Source organism: Pelodiscus sinensis, chromosome 3, assembly GCF_052426305.1.
Source record: "Pelodiscus sinensis isolate ZL-2025 chromosome 3, ASM5242630v1, whole genome shotgun sequence".
In the NCBI taxonomy this organism is placed as follows: Eukaryota; Metazoa; Chordata; order Testudines; family Trionychidae; genus Pelodiscus; species Pelodiscus sinensis.
In genome coordinates, this window is record NC_143054.1 from 140295895 (window position 1) to 140323547 (window position 27653).

A 27653-nucleotide genomic window follows, 5' to 3' on the forward strand; every position below is an offset into this window, starting at 1 on the left:
TTTTTTTAGCCCATTTACTTTTCTATCAATATGTATGACATCATTAAATGGCTTTTGTGGCCTTATTTTTAACACGCGTCATTTCTGAAACTTATTTCAAGCTTATTTCAGATTAACTGTTATTCCTTGTAGAATGAGGTGTAACAGTTAATCTGAACTAAGGACTTAGTTCAGATTAACTTTAAACTGCCGCGTGTAGCCTCGGGCAGTTCGTTCGAACTAAGGGGATTTAAAAATGGTGGTCAGACGGGAACATGCAAATAAAGCCCAGGATATTTAAATCCCGGGCTTCGTTTGCAATTCCGGTTGCCTGATTTGCCTACCTAGCTCGAATTAACGAGCTAGTATAGACATACCCTGAGTGCTCAGCTCTGAAGGCAGTGTTGCAACACTAAAGGTAGCACTGTGAGTGAGGGCATGTAGAAGAACTATATTAAACTAAGTCTGCATTACGCTATTTTTCATTCTTCTATCCTACAAATTGTTTAGATGGTGCTTGGATAGAGAGTTATAAAATACCCTGGGAACTTTTACTAAAATATTTTGAGATGTTTAAACTTCTTAATTGCAAAGTTCTTCACAAAGATGGGTTATGTATATCCCCATATTTTCACTTGTGTTATTGAGGTCACAGTTTGTTCCAGGTTGCATGAAGCAAATGGTAGAGTTGTATGATGTGGGACTCTTGATATTTTTAGTCCTTGTTTTCAATCTACTAGCTAACAGCCGTATCAAATATATCATAATGAAATAAGTTCAAATATAGTGATGGGAAAATATTTTAAAGCAATGCCCAGATTATTCTGTAATCTTAAGTAGGCTAACATTCTAAAATTTTGTGCTTTAAATAAAAATAATTCTCTGAATGTTGTCATGTCCCTTTAAAAAAACCTCATTTATAATATCTTTGAAAAGCATTTTTAAGAACTTTATCAAGGTAAAATGGAAAATAAGTGGCAGATTTTTGTTTTGATATAACATTTATTTTTCCCCCTTATTTCTCTAGATCACTCTTTAACTGGTCCATGTCTCTTCCCTGCAACATGGTTTTGAAGAAAGCTGTTGACAGTTTGCTTTGCTCCATGTGCCACATCCACCCTAATTATTTTTCTTTACTCATGGGATGGATGGGTATTACACCTCCTCCAATGCAGTGTCAACACAGACTGTCTATGACGGATGACAGCAAAAAACAGGACCTTAGTTCATCTTTAACAGATGACTCTAAAAACGCACAAGCACCTCTTGCACTAACAGAGTCTCACTTGGCTACCCTTGCTGCCTCATCTCAGTCTCCCGAAGCTATCAAGCAATTATTGGACTCAGGTTTGCCCTCTCTCCTTGTAAGAAGCCTTGCTAGTTTCTGCTTTAACCATACTTCCAGCTCTGACTGCACTTCTCAGTCTGTGGATATTACACAGGATAGACTCAGGAGACATCACGTTCCACAGCACTTCAATAAAATGCCCATCACGGCAGACCTAGTTGCTCCTGTACTCAGGTTTTTGACAGAAGTTGGTAACAGCCACATCATGAAGGATTGGCTGGGTGGTTCTGAAGTCAATCCACTGTGGACAGCACTTTTATTTCTGTTGTGTCATTCTGGTGCTACTTCTGGAGGACACAGTGTAGTAGCACAACAGACCAGTGCAAGATCTACTTTGCTTTCTTCAACAGCAGGTACAGGACTGACCACTCAACAAAGGACTGCAATTGAAAATGCAACAGTTGCATTCTTCTTACAGTGCATTTCCTGCCATCCTAGTAACCAGAGGCTAATGGCACAGGTAAAAGAGCAATACCTTTATCCGTATCTCACTATTTTTGTAAAAATTTAGAGAACATAAGCTTTTATGGCTCAAATTTTGCATAAGAAAAATAGCTCATTGGATGATTAAATATGCCATTTAACCAGTAGTTTTACATTATTGAAATATTAGCACTAGCACATTGGGCTCTGTTTGATGGCAGAGAGATTATTACTTCTGAACACTAGCACAAATATCCAGTGTGGTACATGGGATTCTGTTTTGTCACTTACATTAAAGAGCGTTTGTTTTGCTAACTCAGAATAAGAATGGCACCTTGATGGTGTGTTTCCAGATCAAATTTGCCCTATTGTGAATTCTTAATTTGGAATCTGAAGATAAAGCTGGGTGTCTTTAGTCTCTGATTAATAAAAACACTTTGCCATGGACATGCTTGAGCAACTTGATTGCTGCACAAATAACAGAATACGTTACATTTGGAATTTGGTTAACATATTGAGAAGAATGGAATTGCTCAGTAGTAGCAACATTCAGGTGCCTTTTTGCTCTTGCGCAGCTGTTGCTCAGAAGTGTCCACAATTCACAGGAGGGGAAATGTTCATAAATGGTCATTGCTCTTACAAGCTGATACTGCAAACAAGCATCTATTGTACTTAATTTCCTATTAGCTGTTAGTTCTGTAGTGCTATCAGGAGGAAAAAGTTTAAAAAGCCTTAATTTTTGTCCGTAAATTAAGACAATATATACTGAGATAAACTGAGTAAACAGACGCTATGTCCAGAGAAGAACTTTACTCCAGCATAGTGAAATTCTTCATGAACAAGAAAAGTTACTTTCCCCATTTCTGATGCAACACCTGGTAGAGATTGACAAAAATATTGCAGAGGGAAAGTCAGTTATTCTTTGTTCAGAATATTGCCTTAAAATAAATGTGAATTAATATATTGACTCCTATCAAGGTGGATTAATTTAAATCGAGGCAATTTAAATGATTTCAATCACAGCAATTTAAATCACCAGAATAAATCATTGATTTAAATTAAGTTTCCCAGTGATACTAATTCATACATTTCTTCAAACAATGGTGTATATCTGATCACTAAAACATGTTAATTTACAGCTTAGTACAGCATTTTAAAACATCTAACATCAACATGTAATTTTTTTAGATTACTTGATTTTTATTTAGGAAATAATACATAATCCTTATTACCTGTGTCAAGCTGTAGATGCAACAGCAGTACATTAGGAATGATAACTAAATGATACATACAAACCAATAGCACTTACATTTTATTAAACTAAATCTTAAATGTTACATAAATGCTTCACTTTGCAATTGCAGCAGTCATCAGAGTTGCTGGCTGACAGCTGTACTTAAACTCTTTTTTTTATTTTCAAATGTTATTAACTCTAACAGAAAAGTCCTCAAACATGAAATGTACCGTGTTTTGAAAACTACCATTAGCTCCCATCTTCCCCACTCCCACAGTTATGTTGATGCAGATTTAAGTTACCAAAATAGCTAAGAATGACTGTGCTTAGTGTTCACTTAATTTTGGAGTAAGTCCTATTGAAAAAAGTATAAGATGGGGTTCCTTTGGGAAAGCTCAGTTATGCTGAAGTAAAATAGAGAATAGACTTATGGCATCACAATTCTGCTCTGTGGCCCTGATGTTCCAATTCCAAAATAAGAAGCATGTACTATGTAATAAGAAAATGACACTCAGTGGCAACTGGCAACTTTAGATTTCTCTTACTGCAGCTTTCCGTATTGTTAACTATTTAAACAAGCCATAAGGATTAGCTAAGCTAATTTGTTTTCTAGCAACACATAATGTGGCAAACAACTTGGGAATTTACTTGTTAAATCACACTTACCCTAAAAGGCATGGAGTGTTGAAGAATGATGCATTGCAGATTTGATCCACATTGTTCTTCACATATCAACATTTTCATCCACATGATTTTCTCCCAATAAGCAATTTTCCGTATGATGTTTCATTCTTGCAGTTAGATCCTGCATCATCTTGCACTACTTACACTTGACATATTTTCCTTTTTTACTCAGAACCAGTTTGTTCAAAATATTCCCAGATAGGGTGTGTTTTGCACCCAGAAGCCATAACAGATTTTCTGTGGCAAAAGTGTGTTGGGATATAGGAAGCTGTGCATGTGCTTTTCCTTTTCAGTCACCTCCAATGTTCCTTTCTATGCTGCCTCCATCCTTTCCTGTATATTGTCTCTCTGTATTTAGACTCAGAGGGGTAGCAACTGACGAAGTGGGTCCTTGCCCACGAAAGCTTATGCTCCAACACTTAGTCTATAAGGTGCCACAGGACTCCTTGCCGCTTTTGTATTTAGACTAGAGTTGTAAAAGTGTAATTGATTAACCAATAAGAAAAAAATGTATATGTTAATACTATAGAGTATAGACTACACATGTTCACCCCTCCTCTCCCCCTCACCCCCCCTCCCCCGCCCCGGCCACTAAATTTTTTAGTGGGCTGGCTAGCAGCCTAGCTCAGTTCTGGTTTGCTACAGGTTCGTGACCTACCCCTGCTGCAACTCTGCATTTAAAGTGTATTTGGAGCTGGGCAGTCAGGCAGCCCGGCTCAGTTTCAGCTGGGTCCAGGAACTCAGACCACCCCCTACACAGGGGCTCCTGCCACTCTGCACTGCTGTCTTTTTTAGGATTACCAGATGGCTTCAAATAAACCACTGGACACATTTGATCTCAGATGGGAGGAGGAGGGAAGTGGGGCTGGCCAGGAGGATGGTGCAGGGATAGGACCAGCTGGCAGGAAGCAGGTCTGTCCGGGAGGGGGTCAGGGGGAGCGGAGCTGGCTGGAGGAGATTAGGAGGAGGAGGGAGGTGAACTGTCTGGCAGGATTCAGGGCTTATGGGGGGGGGGGGGACTTGCCGACCGGAAGCGGGGCTGGCTGGGGCGGGGGGAGGAGGGAGAGCAGGGATTCCATCCCGCCCCACCGTGTGTAGTTGCATACTGCCTGGCTGGTAGACACACGCAGCGTGAGCGTGTCTACTAGCCAGGCAATACAGAACTACGTATTTATTTTCTAATAATAAAACTTAACCTAATTAGAAAATACTAGACATTTTTTGTGTCCGGTTTTTTCTTTTTCCCCCAGACAGAACCCTCAAATACCAGACTGTCCCAGCTCCCCTCACAGACCAGCTGCCTCTGATAAAGAAACTAGGGTTGCTAGGGTTCTTAAACTGGCTCCCATCCCGGACCAGCTCCCACCAGGCACCCTGTGCTGCTGTCTCTGATAAAGAAACTAGTGTAGAGTGGCAGGGGTCTTCTCTGGAGTGAGGCCGGAGAGCACTGGCTGCTGGCCCCACCCCCAGGGACTATGGAATAGTTGACTAATGAATAAGAATTAATGAGGTTACTCAACTATTCAATTAACTGGTATGAAACTTCCCTAATGTAGACCATGACTTAACTAACTCCTGTGTTATGTTTGGCCCAGGTCCACTGTTACATAAGCACAGAACAAAAACAATCCTCTCCAGCCTTTACATTTAGTAGTCTGCTGAGAGAGAGAGAGAGAGAGAGAAACTGAAAGCCTTAGAACTTTCAAGAAAAGAGCTAGTTATTAGGCTGGACAGACTAGAGTCATTAATTCATTTTATGAGACTAAATGTAGGTGTAGTATGTTTGAGATGAGGTTTAATTGTAACAATCCTATTTAAAGAGAAATCTAATACTTTATTTTTTAATGAAAATGTCAGATTTAAATAAAAATGAATATTGTATTAAAAATCTGAATTTTTTAATTGTTTTTTTTATCGATCCTGACTCCTATGCTTCATTTTTAATTTGTTTCCTTTTGGTAACCTGTTCTTAGGTGACCATTTATCCTCCTGCAGGGTAGGAAATTGAAGATACCATTTAAACCCTAATTTGAAAAACTAATGGAGGCAAATCTTAAAAAATTAAGGGTCCTGCTGTATTAGTAATGTTAATGTAAAGCTATATTTTATGGGGTTTTACTCCATCATATTATATTTTTTTATTTTTTTTTTGTAATTTGAATTTGTAGGTTCTCTGTGAATTGTTCCAGTCATCCCCTCAACGAGGGAACCTCCCAACGTCTGGAAACATTTCAGGATTTATTAGAAGGCTATTTTTGCAGTTGATGCTGGAGGATGAAAAAGTGACAATGTTTCTTCAGTCCCCGTGTCCAGTAGGTCTTTTATGTATCTACGTTATGAACGTCTGTTTGACCTGACCACGCTACATTTGTGCATTCTCACAGTTGATTCTCCCTTTTTTTGCAAACCAAATGACAGCTTTCTTTCCTCTGTTTATTGTAAAATAGTGAAAACTACTGTTTTGATGGGTGTGGGAAGAGGGTTAAAGGGTTTTTTCTGGATTTTTAACTTGCTATATACTATACTGATGTATTTACATAAATTTAACATTTAATAATGCTTCCAATATTAAACCGGCTGTAATTTCAGTCTGAAAGTCAACTTCTGACTATTCTGAAAAACTAAAAGGCAGTGATGAGAACCTCAAGTAATTGTTTCTCCTATTTGATAAAACAAGTTAAAGAATGCCCAGAATGGAAGGGCAATTGGTGTAGTTTATATCAGTTATCACTGTGCAGAGAGAAGTGAGTGGAGTTGAAAATTTTTAGAGGATTTCAGTTCTCTGAAATCTAGAATCTCTTGAAGGACTTCTGAGAACATGTCTTATGAATTTATTTAGCTCTTAATTTTCAGTTTTGTGTATTGAATTCATTAGATGTTTCTATTTACTACAGTTAGAATTAAGGCAGTTAAGAGGCAGGTAATTGTGTAGTCGATACAATTTATATTGACTATATGATTAGTCAATAAGGGAAGGCGCTACCCCCGCTGCACATCTGGAACTTAAATGTAGTAAGAGCTGAGTGCGCAGGCACCCTAGCTCCTACTACATTTAAACTGCGGAGGTGCAGCAGGAGTAGGTCCAGGACCTGGCACGAACCGAGACTGAAGCAGCCAGCAGCCCCTCTCCCTGCAGGGTCCTAGCAGGGGGGAGCTGGGACCTCCTGTAGACACGAGCTGCGGTGAAGCAGACGCTGTCTACAGGGTCCTTCTGAGAGCAGCAGTGCTGGGAGAGGAGTGTTAAGTGGCACCATGAAGATGGTGCTAGGGGGCACTAGCACCTGCTTCTCCCCTCCTCCCCTGCTGCCTTTGATATTTTGGGTAGTAGTCGACTAATGGACTACTCTTCTACATCCCTAGTTTGAATGTGAGAGAAAGTTATTGGTCAGTGAGTGATGAGTGTTCACTGGTTACCAAATACCCATTGGTATACATTTAATTTTAAGTTGCCTGATATTGAAGGAAGTGATGGCAAATGAGAGTGCCAATAAATACAGGTAATAATAGCTTTCTTTTCCTAAATAAAGATTGAGGCATTGAGAGTTTTTAGTGAGAATTTATTTACAAAAAAAAAGTTTTGCCAAAAGACATAAATTAGCTTAAGTTTCAGCTTTCTTTTGCCAATATCCCCTTCAGTATAATACAAAATGAACAATTTATGAAATAGTTGAAACACTACACCCATAATGCACTTCTTTAGACAGATTTAAATTTAGAAGTCCACTGCTACATCCTACAAGTGAAGAAGTGAGGGAACAATTAAAGGAAGAACTGAAACCATCTAATACTTCCATTCTAGGAAAATTGCTTTCCCATTTACTGATCCATACTATTAATACTACATTTGAAAAATAAACCATGGAATATTGTATCCAAGTTGTTGACAGTGTCATCTAAAAATGGAGTGATATGACAAGGATGTCTTTGCTACTAGTTCAAACAACAAAAATGGAAATAGAGCAATTTCTCAAGTGCACCCATCCTAAACTGCTAATATATAGATGTTCAGCACAATATTTAAACCTGTTGAAAAGAAACGCCTAACATGTTCCTAAGGTATGTTGAGGAAGTTCAGAGGTTCTTGTCAACCACTGTGACACTTGATTTATTATTTTACATGGAGGATTGATGCCCCAATTTCTGAGTGGCACTCATGATGAAGCACATGTTTACATTTACATCCAACTACCAAAAGTATGAAATTTGCACTTTGAGAGAACACACTTTTTTACACAGCAAGAGACTACAGAGAATTACTTCGCAAAAGTAATTGGAAAAAGTCTTCAAAGGAATGCCTACTACTGTCACAATGTATGATGAGATGATTTTTATCTCAATAACAAAGAACTGGAAGCATACAAAAACAAATTTGAAAAGTGATCCAGGGAATCTGAATATATACCTCAGGTCAATTCAGAATGTTGCTAGATTGTACAGTCTGCTCAGTATCTAACTAGTGTGTTTCTGGACCATGACTTAGCACCCATTGTGGTACATTTTGTTACATCTCTTCTAGCATCTCAGGCTACGTCTACACTGTAGCCTTCTTCCAGAAAAGCATATGCAAATGAAGCGGGGAGTGGAATATCTCCATGCTTCATTTGCATAATTAGCAGCTTGAGTAAAAAGGAGCTGTGCACTAAAAACCCCTCTTGCACAAGAGCCGTTCGTCCTCATTTTTTCAGCAAGAATGGCTCTTGCGCAATAAAGAGAGGAAGCAAAATTTGTGGGGATGATGTTTCTCTTAGAGGGACTACTCTCTCAGCAACAGAAGCAGTGCTCTACCAGAATTGTCCCCAGCCCTGGAACCCTCAATTCCCCCCAAAAGAAAGAGGTCAAAATATGGATGACTTCTTGGGACTTTTCTCATATACCTGTCCTGACCCACAAAAGATTTCTTTAGAGATAACTCTGCCTGAGTAGGTCCGATCTTCTCAATATGCAGGACCAAATAGGCATGTCTATTATCTTCAGTTTGAGACCCATCAAGGTAACTCCAAATATATACTCCCAAGACTACTTATGCCATCCATCTCTAAGAGGAATATTTCCATGTCTTAGGCTATCAAAAGTGATTAACAAGGTCCCTTGATGCCAAGCCTATCCTTTGTCTCACATCCATCCCTGGAGTAAGATTTGGGGATATTCCTTTGTGTTTCTTCACTAGTTACCCATTGAGTGGTGGCTGACATTGGATCTTGAAGGCTTTTATCAACACTTTCCACCACCCTGAAACCACTAGGATCTAGGAAAAGAGCTCAACATTCTTACAAGAGCCAGGATCCGGACTTTCCATAGTGACCAAGTGATTAACCAGACTCGAGTCATTCTTGGCTCTTGACTTAGACTCTTCTCTGGATATAAAATTACTTCTTTTTGCTCAGTCTCAAACATCTGAATAAAAAATCCTAGCATAATGTGGTTATGCACAGAACAATTAGGATATATTTGCAACATACAGAATCTTTTAAAATACTGGGTTCCACATTTGTATTTTTTCACCTAGCCTATCTAGAACAGGGTATAAGTTGGCCCCAATTAGTTGGATAGAGCAGTCTGATCAGAAATATCATTTGCTGTAAACAGTACATCTTCAGATATTCAAATATTTTATAACAAACCACTCAAACACTGAAGAGTTCTCAGATGTCATAAAAAGTAAGTTCCAGCTAAATTTTGATCCAGTGACATTTGTGCAACCCCTTTGCTTTTGATTGGGTTCCACAGAAATAAACTGCTCCTGTATTTGGTATTTATTAAACACTCTGTCATTGAGCAAGGAATAACACAGGCATAGCTTTCTGTGCAGAGCAGGGAAGATTTTTGCAAAGCAAGGATGTGTAAAAGGCAATTAAAATGTTTTAAGAAATTAATTCTACTACGTTTAAATGAGGAAGGTAATTTGTGTTGAGGTGTAATATTTTCAGTTACTTGAAAAGAACTTCAGTGGTTCTTGTACTGTAAAAGCAAAGTACCTAGTGTGAAATTTAGAATTACTTTGCTACTGTATTTCTGAATACTCATGCATGGTATGTGATCTTCAACTTTTTTGTGTTGATTTCTAAGGGTAATAACTCCACCTCCACTTTTGTGCAAAATGTATTGGAGTGGGGGAATTTCCTTTTACTGTCAGAAACTGGTTAATTTTCTGAGTACTGAACAAAAAATAGATTTTTGCAGCAGTTTTGTTTGTGTAAAGTTTTTTTTAATTTATGATGAATGATTTTTGCAGCTTATCAAGTTGGCTTCATATTTTGATTTTACTTAATGTGGTTAATATCTTCATCAACTTGTCATGATTGTTGCCTTAATTTATGAATGCTTGAAAGTAACCAGGTTTCATTTATTTTTAGCTATACAAAGGTAGAATTAATGCTACCAGCCATGTAATTCAACATCCAATGTATGGTGCAGGACACAAGTTCCGTACTCTTCACTTACCTGTGTCAACAACGTTAGCAGAGGTTCTGGACCGTGTGTCAGGCAAGTTACAATACTGTGTATTTAATTCTGCAAGGTGTTAAGGAAATATTGTGCTCTTGCTATGAACATAACTATTGCATGTGTGTGATATCTGCATATTTGTGAACAAAATTACAAAATAGAAAGTAATTGAAGATTAAAGTTTTACTTTTTGGGGGGAAATTTATAACATAGGCTTTACTCTAACTTTTGCAGTTTTGGATTGGACAAACTGTTTTTCCATATTTGCATAATGGATTTAGAGGAGACTGTCTTAGACCTACCTAACAGTTCAAAGTTTAGCTTCAGCGGCCAGACTGCAGAATGTATTATGCCTACAGCTTCAATATTTCAAATATTTCAAAATTTTCCCCTGAGGTACTTCCAAAATCTTATGAAATTTTGAGTTCAGTATTCAGAATTCCCTTTAAATGTATCCGTGCCCAATTAAAAAAAAAAACCTTTCAGTTGATCACTTGCTTAATATGTATTGCAAGCTAAAGACTGCAGAAATGAAGTCTATATTCAATGTTTACTACCATCTTTTTCAATCTAATTCAGGGCTACTCAGCATGCAGGCTGCATGTGGCACCATTTGTTTGCGGCCTGCAGTGCGGTTTAGGTTTACGGTGCAGTTTGGGTTGATATATGTTTTAGTAGTTAAATTCCTGGACTGTTGTGAAGTCAAAACAAAAAAGTAGTCAATATAATGGTCTTCTGTTGATATGCGTTTTAGTAGTTAAATTTCTGGACTGTCAATTGCTCATTTAAAGTGCTGTCATATGGGTGGAAATCAGGTAAACTTTGCATTTGATATCAGCAGAACTGACTTAAGTGGCGCCTACGTGTTGAGTAGTCTTGCCTTAGTTTTTGTATTCATGGCCGTCAGTGTGAAATACGCTGTTTGCATATATTTGCATGTATATGCAACCACACTTACATTGTGGCCCTCGGCATGTGCTGTGAGTATCATTGTGGCCCCCAGGACTTCCAAAGTTGAATAGCCCTGATCTAATTAATACTCCTGGATATTTACTTGCAATATAAATAATATACTATCTTTAACATGAAAACTGAGAACTGATTTTGGAAGTTACGGATAAAATTGAAAAAGAAGAATAAACGAGATAGTCATGACTGAAGCATTTATTTTATCCAAAAATAAAATCTAAGATTTTCAGTCAGACTATTAAAGTAATCTTTTCTGTATTAAATATCTATTTAACTGCAAGGGCCTTTTAAACAATTTTGAGAAGTGTAATATTTGATCGTCATTGGCCTTGTTTATGAAATTAAGGTTAGCTTTTATAGTAAACAAAACACTACAGTGGCCTCCAAGGAGTCCTTGGCAATATTAGGGAAATCAAACTTGATGTTGCAAAGGTGAGACATAAGCCAAAGAAAAAACAGTGAAGCCTTTTTAACATATATACAGTAGTTTTTTGGTTTTTGTTTAATTTCATCACAATATTTAAAAAAAAAAAAAAAAACCTTTAGGTCCTCTGTGTTGCTCAGCAGTGGTTGGCATTTTAGAGAAATCAAAGGAAATTCAAATTTGTAGTTATTAAAACAGTTGCAAATCTGCTAGAGTGCACGTAATGCATATTTTTTATATGTACATTATATGAATTTGCAAACACTTAGCTGAAATTTTATTAGTATGTAAGAGTGTCTGAGTTAGAAATACTCTTGGAATGTCTATATTTTCTAACCTTTTGGTCTGGTCCCGTTGTGCAGCTGTATTGACTTTGTGGTTTTCCCAGGCCTGTGGTACAGTAAACTTCCAATAATCCGGCACCTTTAGGACCCAGGGGGTGCCGGATTATCAGATATGCCGGACTATCAGAAGGGGGGGCTATGAGGGTCTGGGGTGGGGGGGATGCTACCCCAGACTCCCCTCATAGCCCTCCCTTCTGATAGTCCGGCTCTGCCCCAAGAGTCCCTGATTCAGCCGTTGCTGGTCAGTTTCAGCAGCGGCTGAATCGGGGACGCCTGCAGCAGAGCAGCTGGAGTGCTGCCAGGTTGGTCAGGTAGCGCCAACCCTTGGCGCCGCAAGACCAACCCGTCAGCACCCCAGCTGCTCTTGGGGACGCCTGGGGCAGAGCAGCTGGGGTGCTGATGGGTTGGTCCCACAGCACCGCTGCTCAGCGCTACTGGACCAACCCGGCAGCACCCCAGCTTCTCTGCCCCAGGTGTCCCCAAGTCAGCTGCTGCAGAAACTGATCAGCGGCTGACTCCAGAAAGCCAGAGGCAGAGCTGCTCTGCTCCGGGCTTCCTGGAGTCAGCCCTGGTCAGTTTCAGCAGCGGCTGAATCGGGACACCTGGGACAGAGCAGCTGGGGCGCTACTGGGTTGGTCTGGTAGTGCCAAACCTCAGCGCTGCGGGGACCAACCCAGCAGCACCCCAGCTGCTCTGTCCCAGGTGTCCCGATTCAGCCGCTGCTGAAACTGACCAGCGGCTGATTCCAGGAAGCTGGGGCAGAGCAGCTCTGTCTCGGGCTTCCTGGCGTCAGCCACTGGTCAATTTCAGCAGCGGCTGAATCCGGGACAGCTGGGGTGCTGCCGAGTTGGTCCCGCAGCCCCGAGGGGCAGTGCTACTGGACCTACCTGGCAGCACTCCAGCTGTTCTGCCCCCTGCTTCCCGGATTCAGCACTTGTCAGTTTTAGCAGCGGCTGAATCGGGGAAGCTGGGGGCAGAGCAGCTCCAATGGTCCTGCTGCCCGGAGCACTTCCGGGTTCCTGATGGTGCCGGACCATCAGGAGTGCGGGACCATCAGATGCCGGACCATTGGAGTTTTACTGTACTTTACATCTGCTGAGCATTTGGTCTTCTATATTTTTGTGATCAACATGTGCTGTGATGACATGTTTTCATAATTATTTTTTTCCAAAATCTTTTCACATACGGATGATAACCAATAACATATTGCACTAATGTAGCACCTTTGATCAGAGCACTGCAATCTAAAATAAATGGGGGAATACATGAAGTTATTGGTATGTGGCAGTTCAGTTACAAAACTAACTTCAGTAAATCAGCTATCATCTTCCCTGGAGCATTGTGATTAACAATGAAGTGCATTCTACAGAACATTTGAACTTTTTATGTGTTGTATGAAGAAGTACTTTCTTGTGTTGGTTTTAAATTTGCTGTGTGTGTATTTTAAATCTGCCTATTGATTTCAAATTGTAATCTATTATGAAGTCATAATTTCTTTTTATCTCCAAGTATTTTAGCGTACTAGGGTAGACAAGGTTAGAATATCTAATGATAAACAGAAGCATTTTTTTAAAATAAAACACAGCACCTTTTTGGCTGCCTTTATGCATCATTTATTGCAGTAGCTTAATTATTTATCTTTGCATTTGCCTTTTAAATTGACTTTTCTATCCCAGTTAAATTAAAAGGAAGGTAAGAAATATGTTGTTTGGCCTGCCAGTTAAAGGCCTTTGTATCTGAGCCAAATGGGAAGGGAATAGCTTTTGTAGAAGGGTAAAACCACACTATCATAGATAAAGTGGAGCTAATTAGCAGTAACTACATGGTTATCCATATTTCAGGTGGTCAGAAGTGTTCATAAGTGTGACGAATATTGATGATGGTAGTGGATCTTGGGAAAAGGAAGGGACCTGGACCATTTAATTGTGACTCAGTCTACATGTGGCAGTGCCTGCAGATAGGGAAGCAGTATCTGTTTAATAATCAGCATGTGCAACTGATGGCTGCCTTCTCATTAGGTGTTTGAAATGGCTTTCAAATCAACACTTATAACACCAGCAACTAGGATAATAATACTAAGTACATCCTATAATATACCAACATAAGTCAGTCTTAAATTTTGGTTTACATGTATACTGCCTGGATGGGGCTTCTAATATGCTTGTTGTCTCTGAGAAACCCAATGATGCACATTCAGAGAAGGTAAAGGTCCTGATTATAAAATGCAGTTAGTGTCCATGATTTTCCTAGTGTTAATAAGGGAATGGAGACTAGGGATGCTAAGGGGCAGATATTTAACTAATTGAGTGGTTGACAGAATTTTTTAGCACTACTCAATTAGTTGATAGGAACCCCTTGCCAGGTGCAGGACCCAAACCCTGCTGTGGCTCTGCAATTTAAAAGTTAGTAGGAGCTGGGAGGCAGCTGGCAGCAGCCCCTCTCCCCTCTCCCCCCTGCTTCACTCAATCCAGCCCTGATTATAGCTTTATTAACTCTTCTGGGGACTGGGGCTATTAGATTTTTTTTATCTGGTCCTCCAATGCTCTGGAGTGGGGCCAATATTGAGGGGTTCAGAGTGCAGGAGGTGGCTGTAGGTTGAGGCGGGGGCTGTGTGTTGAGATAGGAATGGGGTTTCAGAGTGCAGGAGAGAACTGTGAGTGTGGAAAGGGGTGAGGGCTCTGACTAGGTGTGGGCTCTAGGATGAGACTGGAGATGATGAGTTTGGGGTTCAGGAGAGGGCTCCAGACTGGGACCAAGGGGTTTAGACTGTGGGGAAAGGCTCAGGACAGGATGTTGGGGTGTGGGGTCTAGGAGGGAGTTTTGAACTTAAGGTACAGGAGAGATCTTAGGGACCAGGGAAGGGGTTGGGGCACTTACCTAGGGCAGCTCCCTTTTGGTATGTGTGTTGGGGAAGCAAGTGGTACAGCATGGGCACCTGTACTCACCTACTGCCACTGGCCCTATGGCTCCCATGTGGGGGGATTCCAGGCCAGCGGGAGTTGTCAGGGCAGAGCCTGCAGGCTAGAGCAGCGAGGGGATGGAGTTTCCCTCCGCACTCAGGGCATGGCTCTAGTCCACCGGGGGCGGCAGCAGCAGCATGTAGAGCCACCTACCCACCATCCCTAGCCAGGCAGGGCCAGATAACGTGCAGGGGCTTTAGTGTCTTTAGCTTACGGCCCTGGACTTAAGGGGCCTTTGTTAAAAGATCTGGACTTTTTGCAGCCAAGGGATCTTTTTTCAGGGCCCTCGCTTAGCTTGTGCCCCTAGGCTGCAGCCCGTAAAACACAACCTTTCTTAATCCAGCCCTGCCTGTAGTAGGAACAGACTCAGGGCATCAGCACTTCCACTCCGGCCCCATACAGGGGCACTGAAGCTCAGGGCTTCTGGCCTGCAGCACAGAGACTTGCCACAAGCTGGATCATATTAAGCAGGGGGCTTTATCTGGCTCATGGGCTGGAGATACCGTATCCTTGCTTTAAATGGCCAAGGAAAATTAGCTGCAAGGCTTGTCAGTACTCTCAGTGCATGGTCTTTTGTTGTTAAAGCAGCTTAAGATAATTTTGGTAGTTAGAATGGAACTCAAGGCTCCAAGCTAGGAAGGTAATTGAGTGAGGCCAAATGAATGTCTTGTGGGTGGGTGAGAAATTATAAAATTACATCAACATCACATTTTAATATCTATAAACGATGTGCATACTTTCTTCTTCTGCAGATACACCAAGTATCACAGCTAAATTAATTAATGAACAGAAGGAAGATAAAGAAAAAAAGAACTACGAAGAGAAAGAAAAAGTTAAAGCAGAAAATGGACTTCAGGACAATTACAGTGTGGTGGTTGCTTCTGGTATGTGGGGGGTGTGTGTTTTGATCTTAAGCAATAAAGGTGGGCCTGGTACAAACATGACCACTAATGAGTTATGCTGAGTTAAACATAACTGTTCCTTTTGTAAAGGTACATGAGCCTTCAACATGTGTAATAAGACACACACAGCTATTGTATTTATAAAGATCTCACAAACTCAGAACCTTCATATATTCCATTTGCATGGCAAATACAAATGATACTGTAGTGGCAAACAGTGTCATGATGGAGATGTGTATGTGTACAATTTTATTCCACATTCAGACTGAATGTAGAGAATTTTTCCCAAATCCCAGACCTTCTGAAAACTCAGAACTGATTTTAGAAGACTATCTTAACTCCATGCTGAGACTTGTGTACAAGATGGACACACTAAATCCAGTTTTGTGGGGGAAAACCTGCACTTAAGGTTGCATGCAAGCAGCACAAATTATTGACTACCTGCATGCTGCTACAATATTTCTATACATGGAGATTTACAGTATACACAAAAGGAGCTAAGTTTCACATGATCATTCACATAGCTTTGAAAAAGTGAAGTGAGTATAATCCTTAGTAGTATATTCTTGTGTGTGTAAATTGATCTATTTAGTAGTATAGGTTGGACCTCCATGGTCTGGCACTATCAGGATCTGACCAGTCCCAAATGAGAGAATTTGCTGGACCAGGGGGAGGTCTCCTGTCACTGTCTCTTAAGACCATCGCCTGCTGCCTTGCCTCCTCTGACTCCCAATCTGGCTGGGCTGCTTCCCGAGCTTCTGGCGACTCCCTAGGCAACACAGGTTCCGGCTCCTGCCACAGGGCTCTGGCCCCGTGCATCCAGGGCCAGCCTCTGGGTTCTGGCCCCGCACTCTAGTGGGCTGCTGTGGGGCTCCAGCCCTGGCTTCCTGATGCAGGGGGCAGCTGCAGAGCTTGACACCATGGAGACACAATGGAGCCTCGGCCCCATGCTCTTGTGGGAGGGTGTGCCAGAAGACTCCAGCCCTATGCTGCCTACCTCCTGGGGTCTACTGGAAGCTGCTGCAGAATTCCTAACCTACACTGTCCCCAGCTGGGTGGCCTGTGACCACTTGAACATTTTTTGAAGTGGCCCTTGCTCAAAAATTGTTGCCCACCCCTGATCTGTCCCTTGTCATGAGCTCAAAATTGTCATCAATGATTTGAGGTTTGGACAAGAGACTGGTTTTGATGGCCTGTTCTCTGAGTTTCACAGAATCTGAGCGTTTCCAGATGCCTCTGAGAGAATATGATTTTTCTGACAGACCACTGTAGTTGTGCAGATGGTAGAACTTGATAGTCTCTTGCTGCTAATGAAGTGGCCCCAATGTGATATATAATCTGTACCTTTGTCTCCTTCTGGTTCACCATGATGTCACCATAGTGACCTATGACAACTGAAGTGTTTGGAAGAGCATATACCAGTGACAGAGGCTGCATGCAAAAACTGATCTTTTACAATGGCTGTGCAGAAAACTAAAACTTCCAGTGTCTAAATTTGTCACACTTTGTTAGAGTACTGGACAGTTGTCGTCATACAGAGTCTGATATGATTTCCCGCTCTTTAGTAGTAATTTCATATTGAAAATAAAATAAGTTAGTGTCCCTGAATTTTGTCTGTGGATGTAGGGCAATATCAAAAGGGGCACAGAGGTTGTGTGGTGTTTCCTTGAATTCAGGTCATTGTTATTAAATAGGGTACTAAAGTTGTTGAGAATACTTTGTGTGGTAAACTGCTTTGGTCCCATGTCCTTCCTGACTAGTTTTCAGCTCATTTAAAAATGTGATAGAGGCCCCCTTTTTGTGTATGCTTAGAAATGAAAATAAATATCGCTCTAAAAGAGAGGAAGCTGTTGACAGGCTGTTCTGTAAAGTGGGACCCCCAGTTCAGAAATTAGTGATCTACATTGATCAGGTGAAAGTGAAGCTTCACAGCAGCCCCTGTATCTATAGATCTTGACAGCTAGACGGCAGCATGGACACTCTGACTTCCTCTGAAGTTCCTTCTGTAACCCTTAAACAGGCTAACTTGAGGAAAATTTCCCTTCCAGCCCAACAGCAAGATACTTTGTAAGCTGCCTCACATTTTCCTTTTCATTTTTGATATGCCATTGCTGTAAAATGGCATGAGCCATTCAGGCTGAGCATGGTGCCAGACCATTCTCTTTATCCAGGCTTTAAGGTAAAGTGGGTAATAAAACAGCAGCGTTTTGCCAGGGTTAGCCCCTGGCAGCCTGCCACCACTATATTTATCTGCTCCTCCACAAGTACTAGTGATTTAAACTCCCATTAGCTGCACATGGCTATTGCCACAGACTGGGACACGGCTTCTCACATCCCCCATTGGCTGGGAACAGTGATCCTATGCGGGGACATAGGTGAATATAGCGGTGGGGGCCTGGCACACTGGATCTGTCTTAAGGGCCAGTATTTGCCCACCTTTTCTTTGGGGGTGGGAATGGAATGATAAGAGTTGGTATTTGCTGATGAAGCTGGGGTAATGCAATCTGGCATCATTATTAAGTGGAGATTATATCTTCTGTTCTTTGGCTTAGTGAGATGGATAGCGTTGTAATGATATCAAAGGTGCTTAACAACTTTTATAAAATAGAAGACATAGTTCCAAATATGTAAATCTTAAATACTTATAGCTAAGACCCTATTAAATTCACAGCCAAGAAAATGCAGCATGGACCATGAAATATAGTTTTCCCCTGTGAAATCTGATCTTTTTGTGTTACACAGATTTCGCAGGGGAGATGAGCATTTTTTTGAAATTGGGGATCCTGACCCAAAAGGGAGTGCAGAGAGCATTGCTACCCTTAGTTCTGCTCTGCATTCAGAGCCTGGGGACTGGAAAGTGGCAAGCTGCTGACTGAGAGGCCAGTTCTTCACGCAGCTACTCAAAAGTAAAGGTGTTCATACCATACCATGCCATGTCATCTTTACTTCTGTGCTGCTGCACAAGTAGATCTGGGCTCCTGGTGAGCAGCTGCCACTCTCCAGTTACCCAGCTCTGAAAGCAATGCTGCTGCCAAATAGCAGCCCAGAAATAAGGGCAGCAATACCACAATCAACCCTTACAATAAGCCTATGGCTACACCACATGTCCTTTTTGAGGCAGGACCCCTACAATTACACCACCATTAAATCGAATCAAAATCATGCAATTTATTATTATTGTTATTATTACCACCATGAATTTTATGAGAATGGACTCTGAATTGGGTTGGGCCCTACCTATATGCAATTCTAATACTGCTTGCTTACTCTGTGCTGGAAAGTCAGCACTCCTGCTATTAGCACTGTTAATAATGAGAACTTGAAATTAGAGTTTTAACTAGAGAAACTTTTGAAACCAAAATGACTTTGAACATTTTATTTCTTTACTAGGTTTGAAATCTCAGTCAAAAAGAGCTGTTTCATCAACTCCCCCTCGTCCACCATCAAGACGAGGCAGAATGATGACAGACAAAGTAGGCAGCTCTGCCTCAGGAGGGGAATCTTCCAGCAAGACCATTAGCGTTCCAGTTTTCCATCTATACCATAAACTTCTACCAGGTAACTTCAGGAACTGTTTTTAAACAGTTGAAATAACTAACTTTACTTTCAATTAAAAAAAATAGATTTACACTTGTAATATTAAATAGTAAGTAAAATGCTGAGGGATATCTGCATTCTTCCTTTTACCTATACTCAGTGCAGGATTATAACTATTTTGTCACTGATCTGCCTTTCAAATGAAAGTGAGGCTTTATAGCAGCTCATGTATCTATGAAACTTAGCTATAAAGACTGAGGAGTGGACATTCTGGCATCCCTTGATTTTCGTTGTCTAACTCTGAAACTGGCAAATTTAATTAAGAAAAGAATCTCCTGCAGTCCAGCGATAAGAGTCTTTGCAAGCTGCTTCACTGTTTTTGCTCCCCAGTAATAAATTCAAGGGTCAGCTATATCCAGTTGGTCACTTAAGTGGATATTCCTTTAAAAAGATCATTTTCCTGTCTGTCATTAATTCAATGCCACAGTATTTATGCTTCCTAAGATACCATGTCTTAGCCAGATTTACATATGATAAATATGTAATACAGCTGTGCTATTCAATGTTTTGAATGTTTGTAGATGCCACTCAGAGAGGTAAATTAGATGGCAGGTCACTTTATTGCAGAATTAAGAGTTGAGATATGAATTTTACTGATGTGGTCAGGAAGTAGACACACAAATTTGTTAAATTCTACTTTATAGGAGAAAGCTCATGGCAATGTATTAAAGTAACCTAATAAGTAAATAATTTTCATAAATTTGTTGTCTAGAAAATGACCCAGATATGTTACTGTTTAGGCCAGCCTTTGCCAGCTGAAATGACACTTGCCCAGCTTCTGACTCTGCTATATGACCGTAAACTCCCTCAAGGCTACCGATCAATAGACTTGACTGTTAAGCTTGGCTCCAAAGTTATCTCAGATCCAAGCCTATCAAAAACAGACTCCTTTAAGCGTCTTCACACAGAAAAAGGTAAGTGTTTATCTTTCATTTCTGTATTATCAGCTTTTTATCTTTAGCAAGCCATGCCTAATGTCAAGTTGTTTCTCATGTCTCCCTTGCTGGTATTCCTGAATCATGCAGCTTGAGAGAGAGAGTGCACAGGGACTTCACCACTAAACATTGTGAAAGTACTTTCAAAGATACATGGCTTAAGATAGAACAACAAGAATGAAATTAAAGCAGCTATGCTACCGAATCATCTGTGTATCAAGTTTAATTGAATCCTGTACCTTCAATCTTGGCTGCCTCTTCCTGCTCCACTTCTCTCAACTCACAGGATCTCACTGATTTTCTGTCCATATAAAATTGACATGTGCATCATCACCTTTACCACAATTTCCTCCTTGTTATCACCGTCAAAGAGGATGCTTCTTGTCTGCTCTTATCCAGCCTCTCTACATCTCTCCCAGTGGTCCCCTCCCATCTCCTTTGCACCTTCTCATCCTCTTTCTTTCTCTGCTTCTATCCCTCTCTCTCTCATAGCTTTTTCCCCCTCACAATGCATGACTTCTGTAGTTTCTCCAATCTAAAAAAATCTGCTCCTGATCTCAGTTGGCTCTTCAACTACTGTCACTTCTCCCTTTCATCTCTTAGCTTATTTGATGTGCATTCTACAGTTGCTCTTTGGGGAATTGGTTTCTTCAAGTTCCATCCTATATCCTCTCTGATCCAGCTTCTGTCCCTTGCACTCCCCTGACATTGCTCTTGCCAAAGTCTGTTAGCCTAGATCAGGGGTGTCCAAACTTTTTTCAAAGAGGGCCAGATTTGATGAAGTGAACATGCGTGAGGGCCGACCATTTTGCCTGACATTCTTTGAACCATTAAAATTAAATGAAAATTAACTATTTTATGCAAAGTTTATTGCAAATGGCAAACGACATAACACCAACTATACATGTTGTGTCCAAATATATTTATAACTGATTTAGACCAACTGACATTAACTGAGATTTTACAATGTATTCATCTCAATTGAAAAAAAAAACTTGCCTACACTAATGTGAAGGGTGAAACTGAGATCTGGACTGCAGTACATAGGCTAGGTCTGGTTCAAAGGCAGTCCCTGATCTCAGCAGCTGCGGAGTCCGTCCCTGATCTCAGCAGCTGCGGAGTCCGTCCCTGCACTCTCAGCCCCAAGGTAGAGGGCTTGCAGGGTCAGAGGCGGGCGGAGAGCGCAGGGCACGCAGGCCTCACGGCGGCCCGGGGGCAGGGCGAACCCGTAGCCAAGCGGGGGAGCGGGGCTGCGGACGTGCCCTACATGGTGGACTTTAGGACCGCAGCGGCCGCCATGGACAGCGGCGGCACGGCCGGAAGCGGCGCCAGTCAGAGGAGCGCCGGGGAGCCAGGAGAGGGGGAGGAAGCGGGGGCTGTCCCTGCACTCTCAGCCCCAAAGTGGAGTGCAGGGGCAGGGTTTGGGACCGCGGCGGCGGCGGCCCGAAGCGGCGCGCTGAGCGCGCCAGTTAAAAAAAGCACCGGGGAGCCGGGAGAAGCGGGGGGCCATATTAAATCCGACCGCGGGCCGCATTTGGCCCGCGGGCCGGACTTTGGACATGCCTGGCCTAGATAAAGCTCAGAACCAGTATACCATGCTCTTCTTTATTGACCTGTCAGCCACCTTTAACACTTACCATAGACTTTCTGATATCCTGCCCTTGATTGTTTCTATCTTTTCTTGGTTGTCCTATGATCTGTAGTCACTCCTCCAGTGTGTCCTTAAGTAGATTATCTTCATCCAACCTCCATTTTTCTTTGAGGGTTATTCAGGGTTCTGTCCTTCTGACCTTGGTTCCTAGCCTTCTCCCTCCACAGCAGTGTTTCTTAAACTTTTTAAGACTGAGGAACACCAAACAAATTTTTTTTATGAGGAACATCAAGGATTTTTGGTTGAGTGCGCACGAAAAAAAGGTTGGGGGGGAGGGAATTATTGAGCAAGAAAAAGTGTCATATGCCCCTTTATGGGCGGCCATTTTTAATTCTGTTCTTCTCCGTGGCACACCTCCTACTGCTTTGCGGCACACCATTGTGCCATGGAACACAGTTTAAGAAACACTGCTCTACATCTTGTCGCTAGGAAACTTGATCCTTAAAGAAATTCAGCTACCATTTATTTTTGTGTTGACAAATCTCAAATATGCTTTTCTACAGCCGACTTCTCTCCTTTTCAAAGGAAAATGTTGGTCATTCTCTCTGACATCTTGTGGATTACTATCTATCAGATCAATATCAACATGTCTATAACTGACCCCTTAATCTTTTACTGCAAGCGCTCCCTACTATCTCACTCTCCTACAGTGATTGTTTTTGTAGCACATCAGTTTGTCATAAGAAAATAAGAGAGGCTATCCTGAGTCAGACCAAAAGTCCAGCTAGCCTAGTATCTAGTTTTCTGATAGTGGTCAAAGTTAGAGACTTGGAGGGAGTGAACAGAACATGTATCGTCAGGTGTTCATCCCCTGCTGCCCATTCCAGGCTTCTGGCAAAGAGAAACTCGGGCCACCATCCTTGCCCATCCTGGCTTTTGGTGGACCTTGCTTCTGTGAATGTATCTGTCTCTTTTTTTGAATTCTATTGTAGTCTTGGCCTTCAGCATCTTCTGGCAAGGAGTTCCACAAAACAACTTTGCATTGTGTGAATAAATACTTCCTTTCATTTTTTAAAAATCTGAAGCCATTTAATTTAATTTGGTGACCCATGGTTCTTGTGTTATGAGGCATAATAATCTTCTCAGCACCAGTCATGATTTTACAGATCCATATCATATCTCTCCCAGCCTTACTAATCGTATTAGTCTTATTAATCTTACTTCATGCCACTAATAATTTTTGTTGCTCTGTTTTGAACCTTTTTCAGTTCCAATGCATCTTTTTTGACCATATATGTGTGCATTATTCAAGATGTGGGCATAACATGGATTTTATAGAGGCAATATATTTTCCTGTTCTATCTATCCCTTTCTTCATGTTCCTTGCCTTTCTGCTTGCTGTTTTTACTGCTGCTGCACATTCAGTGTATGTTTTCAGAGAACTATTCACACTGTTGTTTCTTGATAGGTAACGGCTAATTTAGACCCCATCGTTTTATAGCTGTAGCTAGGATGATGTTTTTCTGTGCACCTTACTTCATCAGCATTGAATTTCATCTCCCATTTTACTGTCCAGTCACTAAATAAACTAAATATCATTTTTCTTTAGGTCTACAGCTTGAGTCCACATAATTTTTGAAAGCAGACTGATTTGGTTTGTTTTAATAATTCATCGTGTTCTTGCCTAAGAGAAAGCTGGTGGTTTTTTTGTACTGGCCTGTTTAACCCCCTTAAAGACATCAATATTTGCTGAAGAAATAACTATAATAGTTGAAGTGCTTCAGTGTTTTTATTTTTTGATCGGAGAAGAAAAAGTTAACATTCTAATGTTTAAGATAACACTTCATTTATGGTTTGGTTCTTCATTTTTTTTCCTGTTTTAATAGAACATGCAGACTTGCTTGGGCCCTGTCCTGAAGATGAAGCACTCACTCCAGGTGATGAGTGTACGGATTCAATGCTGGATGAATCTTTCCTTGAAACATGTCCCATTCAGTCTCCCTTACAAGTTTTTGCAGGAATGGGTGGGTTGGCCCTCATTGCAGAGAGACTTCCTATGCTTTATCCAGATGTAATTCAACAAGTAAGTCAACCAGTTTGATTATTAAAAAGTATGTGCTAGGTTTTTTCTTTGCTACAGTGATTGCCAAGTATTTTTTGTGGCTTGTTTTCTGAGAGTTAAAAATCTTTCCCTCTTTTAGTAAGGCTGGTTTTACTCTTGTGAACTAGCAAGGACCAACATTCACCAAGTTCCTTAGTGGTTCTTCTCTGAAAAACTCTTTATATTTAAGTTCTGATGAATCAAATAACAGATTATATGGCCTGTGCACATGATGGGATCTTAAAATTGCTGCAGGTTTTATTTTACCAGGATTATGGTTTATCATAAGAGAGCAGATGTCAAAACTGAAATCAGTTTTAACAATGTTCCTCTTAAAGCGTATTATTTAAACATTCCTAAAACTGTTTCATATGTTACCCAAACTGTATTTATTCCTCCAGTGAACAATTTACAATATTATGTCCTACTCAGAAGTTCTCACTCAAGAAAAATTCCTAACTTCACAGGGAGTAGTTACAAACGAGGATATTAGCAAAGTTGGAGAAAATTTCACATTTGATTAGTTAAATGCAAGGTATAATTCATAAGATGAGTTACAAATGTCATCTTAACATAAACCAGGTCCTGAGATGTTTGGTTTGAGCACTGTAAGTTTAACCTTAGACTTGAAAATATAACAGTTCAATCTTTCAGACTAATTTTTAATATTTGCATGTGTTTGAATATTAATAGCTAATGCTATATGAAGCATAAAGGAGACTCAGGGATCTTAAAATCAAAATTGCAGTTGTATACTAAAACTTTTATTCAGGCAGGGGCTTTTGTTCCTGATACCTTAGATCACAGAGACGTAGATCTGCATCTTGTTGAACATGAGGGAGGAGTTGGACATTCACATTATAAACTTTTATTCTTCTTTGAATGATTGCAGATGTGCATTCCATTCTTGGTGTATGTGCACCTCATAGATGCCAGAAATTTTTCCATCCATGATATCCATCATGGTAGCCTGAGTGCCCTCTGTTTTTATCAACTGCTATAAAACACCTAGTTTAACTCTAATTTGTGTGAAAAGTCACTGAGTGTGGTTTTTTTTCTATTGAAAGGGCAGGTGTTATTTATATACAGGCAGTCCCCGGGTTACGTACAAGATAGGGACTATAGGTTTGTTCTTAAGCTGAATTTGTATGTAAGTCGGAACTGGCTCCAGATTCAGCTGCTGCCACTGAAACTGACCAGGGGCTGACTACAGGAAGCCAGAGGCAGAGTTGCTCTGCCCCCAGCTTCCTGGAATCAGCCTGATCAGTTTCAGCACTGCTTCCGGCCATCCTTAAGCCCTGTTCAGGGTCCTCTCAATGTGGACTTGCTAGTTCGAATTAGCAAAACGCTAATTCGAACTAGTTTTTAGTTCTAGACGGGTTAGTTCGAATTAACTAATTCGAACTAAGTTAGTTCGAATTAACGTTGTAGTGTAGACGTACCCTCACTTAGTGGTCTGGACAATTTAAGTTTGTGCATTGACATATCTGAATTCTATACTAATGATGCTCTGAAATATGCTTGCTACATCTTCCTAAGGCCTGATTCTGCAAAATGCTGGCATCTCCTTTTAGGTGCGATCAGCAATTTGTAGGGCCTTTTCAAAGGTGGCTAATTGATTGCTTTCGGTATCCTACTTGCCCAATTGTTAAATTTCTTTTGAGTACTGTATATGGCTAAAAAGAAACCCTAATTTTTTAATACCATTGAGACAGTCTAGTTTGTGCAGATATTGATTTATTGCCACATGTGACAGGCTTGTGGCCTGGTCTTAATACAAGGAAGGAATGGGGTAGGGGGGGAATCTACATTGTTTTGTGATTGTCTTGTTTTCATGAAATAAACCAACTCATTCTGTTTTTTGAACTGGTATTTGAATAGATTCTCTTCAATAAATTGTTATGGTAGCAAGTTCTGTGGATTGTTGAGAAGAAATATACGTTCATAGGTCCCGTCTAACAGAATTATGTCTTTCCCATTTAAATGTTCTGGATTTTTACAAAACAAGTAACTTGGAAACAACACATAGTGCATAGTACGTGTAAGCAAATCATAGCATAAATATAAACACAAGGCTTTAATTATATCAGATCAGTTGATCCAAATAATAGGAACTGTTGAATTTTTCGTTACATTTCATCGTCATGCTTACGGTGATCTGATTATACTTGTACAAGATGTCAGGGTGAGCTCAATAAACTATGAAACAGCATTGTCATAAATACATGTGCTGACCCAAACTAGTATTCCTCTCCAAATGGGTCTGTCTTGTGGGCGCAAGTGTCTGCCCCGTAGTTGACTGTGCAAGATCAGGACATGATAAAAATCTCTTAAAGACTAATGTCACACACACAGCATCAGGATCCTAAAAGCAGTCAGCTTGGCAGATTTAAAAAACATTCAAAGACTGACAAGCAAAGGGCTTTTTTATTTTAGTATTAGTTTTAACAGCTTTTTTCTAGTTTTTGGGTATGTAGCTGAGAGCAATTAAATATGCTAGTTAAATAAGTTTCATTTCCTTTGTTAGGAGTATATTTTATGATTCTGAATTAAATTGACCATCTATAATCTAAGACTAATGTGCATATACAGAGTTCTCAGTATTTTTAAAATAAATGCTAAATGCAGTTTTATTTTACCTACATATGATTTTTTTTAAAAAATTAAATGTAACAAACATTTTCTATTTCTGCATTAAGTTGGATCTGTTTTATCTGGGACAGGGTCAGTGTATTTTTATTTTGGCATGTTTTCATGCATGTATTGTATATAAAAAGTTAGTATATTCCTTCAACCTTAATTCTAACTGTAATGAGTTTGTGTATTGCAAGAATTGACTCTAAAGGGTTGACTCTTCCAAAGACTTGACTTTTTTTGTTGATTTGAAGGTGAGTGCTCCAGTAGTTGCATCCACTACACAAGAAAAGCAGAAGGACAGTGATCAGTTTGAATGGGTTACCATTGAGCAATCAGGAGAACTTGTTTATGAAGCCCCGGAAACCATTGCTGCAGAGCCTCCACCAATTAAATCAACAGTGCAAACTATGTCTCCCATACCAGCTCATTCTTTGGCTGCCTTTGGATTGTTTCTTCGTCTCCCTGGCTATGCAGAGGTGCTGTTAAAAGAGAGGAAACATGCCCAGTGTCTGCTTAGATTGGTGTTAGGAGTTACAGATGATGGCGAAGGAAGTATGTACTGTAACTACTACATTTATTTGTAAAAAATTGCTAAATTGTTTTAACTTACATTTAAGTGTATTTTACAATGCAATGGTTCAGAAGGAGATTGAAATTGTTTTGTGTAGTTTGTGAAGAAATCAATCTTATCCACATCCTGGATCATAAAGGAAAATTGAAAGCTGACTGACAGATTTTAAAGTAGTTGTCATAGGGAATCATCACTGAATGAGGGTGTTTCTAGTGGGGTTCCATGAGGCCAAGTACTAGGCCCAATGCTACTGTAGAAACCATTTCATATTTAGCTAAAAGCCGTCTTGTATAACAGAAACCATTTCAGCTTTTCTCTCAAGCACGTAGACCAGAGTGAACTTTCTGTCACCCCGTGAGAAGAGGCCTACAGGATGGGCTATTGGTATGTGTTAATTGGGCTGTTTGGGACAGGAGATGTACTCCCTTGTACCTGTCCGCCATCTTGCTGATAAAGCTTTGTTTTTCCAAGTTTAATTGAGGATTTCTGTAATTGGATGCCCTGACGTCG

At 40.6% G+C, this 27653-nt stretch overlaps 1 protein-coding gene across 5 annotated transcripts in view; it reads left to right on the forward strand.

Annotated features, from left to right (window-relative positions):
- Positions 1-27653, forward strand: part of BIRC6 (baculoviral IAP repeat containing 6) — a 339419-nt gene that overhangs the window by 187190 nt on the left and 124576 nt on the right. For all 5 annotated transcript variants that reach the window (XM_075924970.2, XM_089776902.1, XM_089776900.1 and 2 more), the window contains 8 exons: positions 1007-1787; positions 5837-5980; positions 10022-10151; positions 15562-15693; positions 19102-19269; positions 20049-20222; positions 23721-23917; positions 26824-27124. In XM_075924970.2, the coding sequence (XP_075781085.1) occupies positions 1007-1787; positions 5837-5980; positions 10022-10151; positions 15562-15693; positions 19102-19269; positions 20049-20222; positions 23721-23917; positions 26824-27124 (2027 nt within the window). The remainder of the gene's footprint in view (positions 1-1006; positions 1788-5836; positions 5981-10021; positions 10152-15561; positions 15694-19101; positions 19270-20048; positions 20223-23720; positions 23918-26823; positions 27125-27653) is intronic.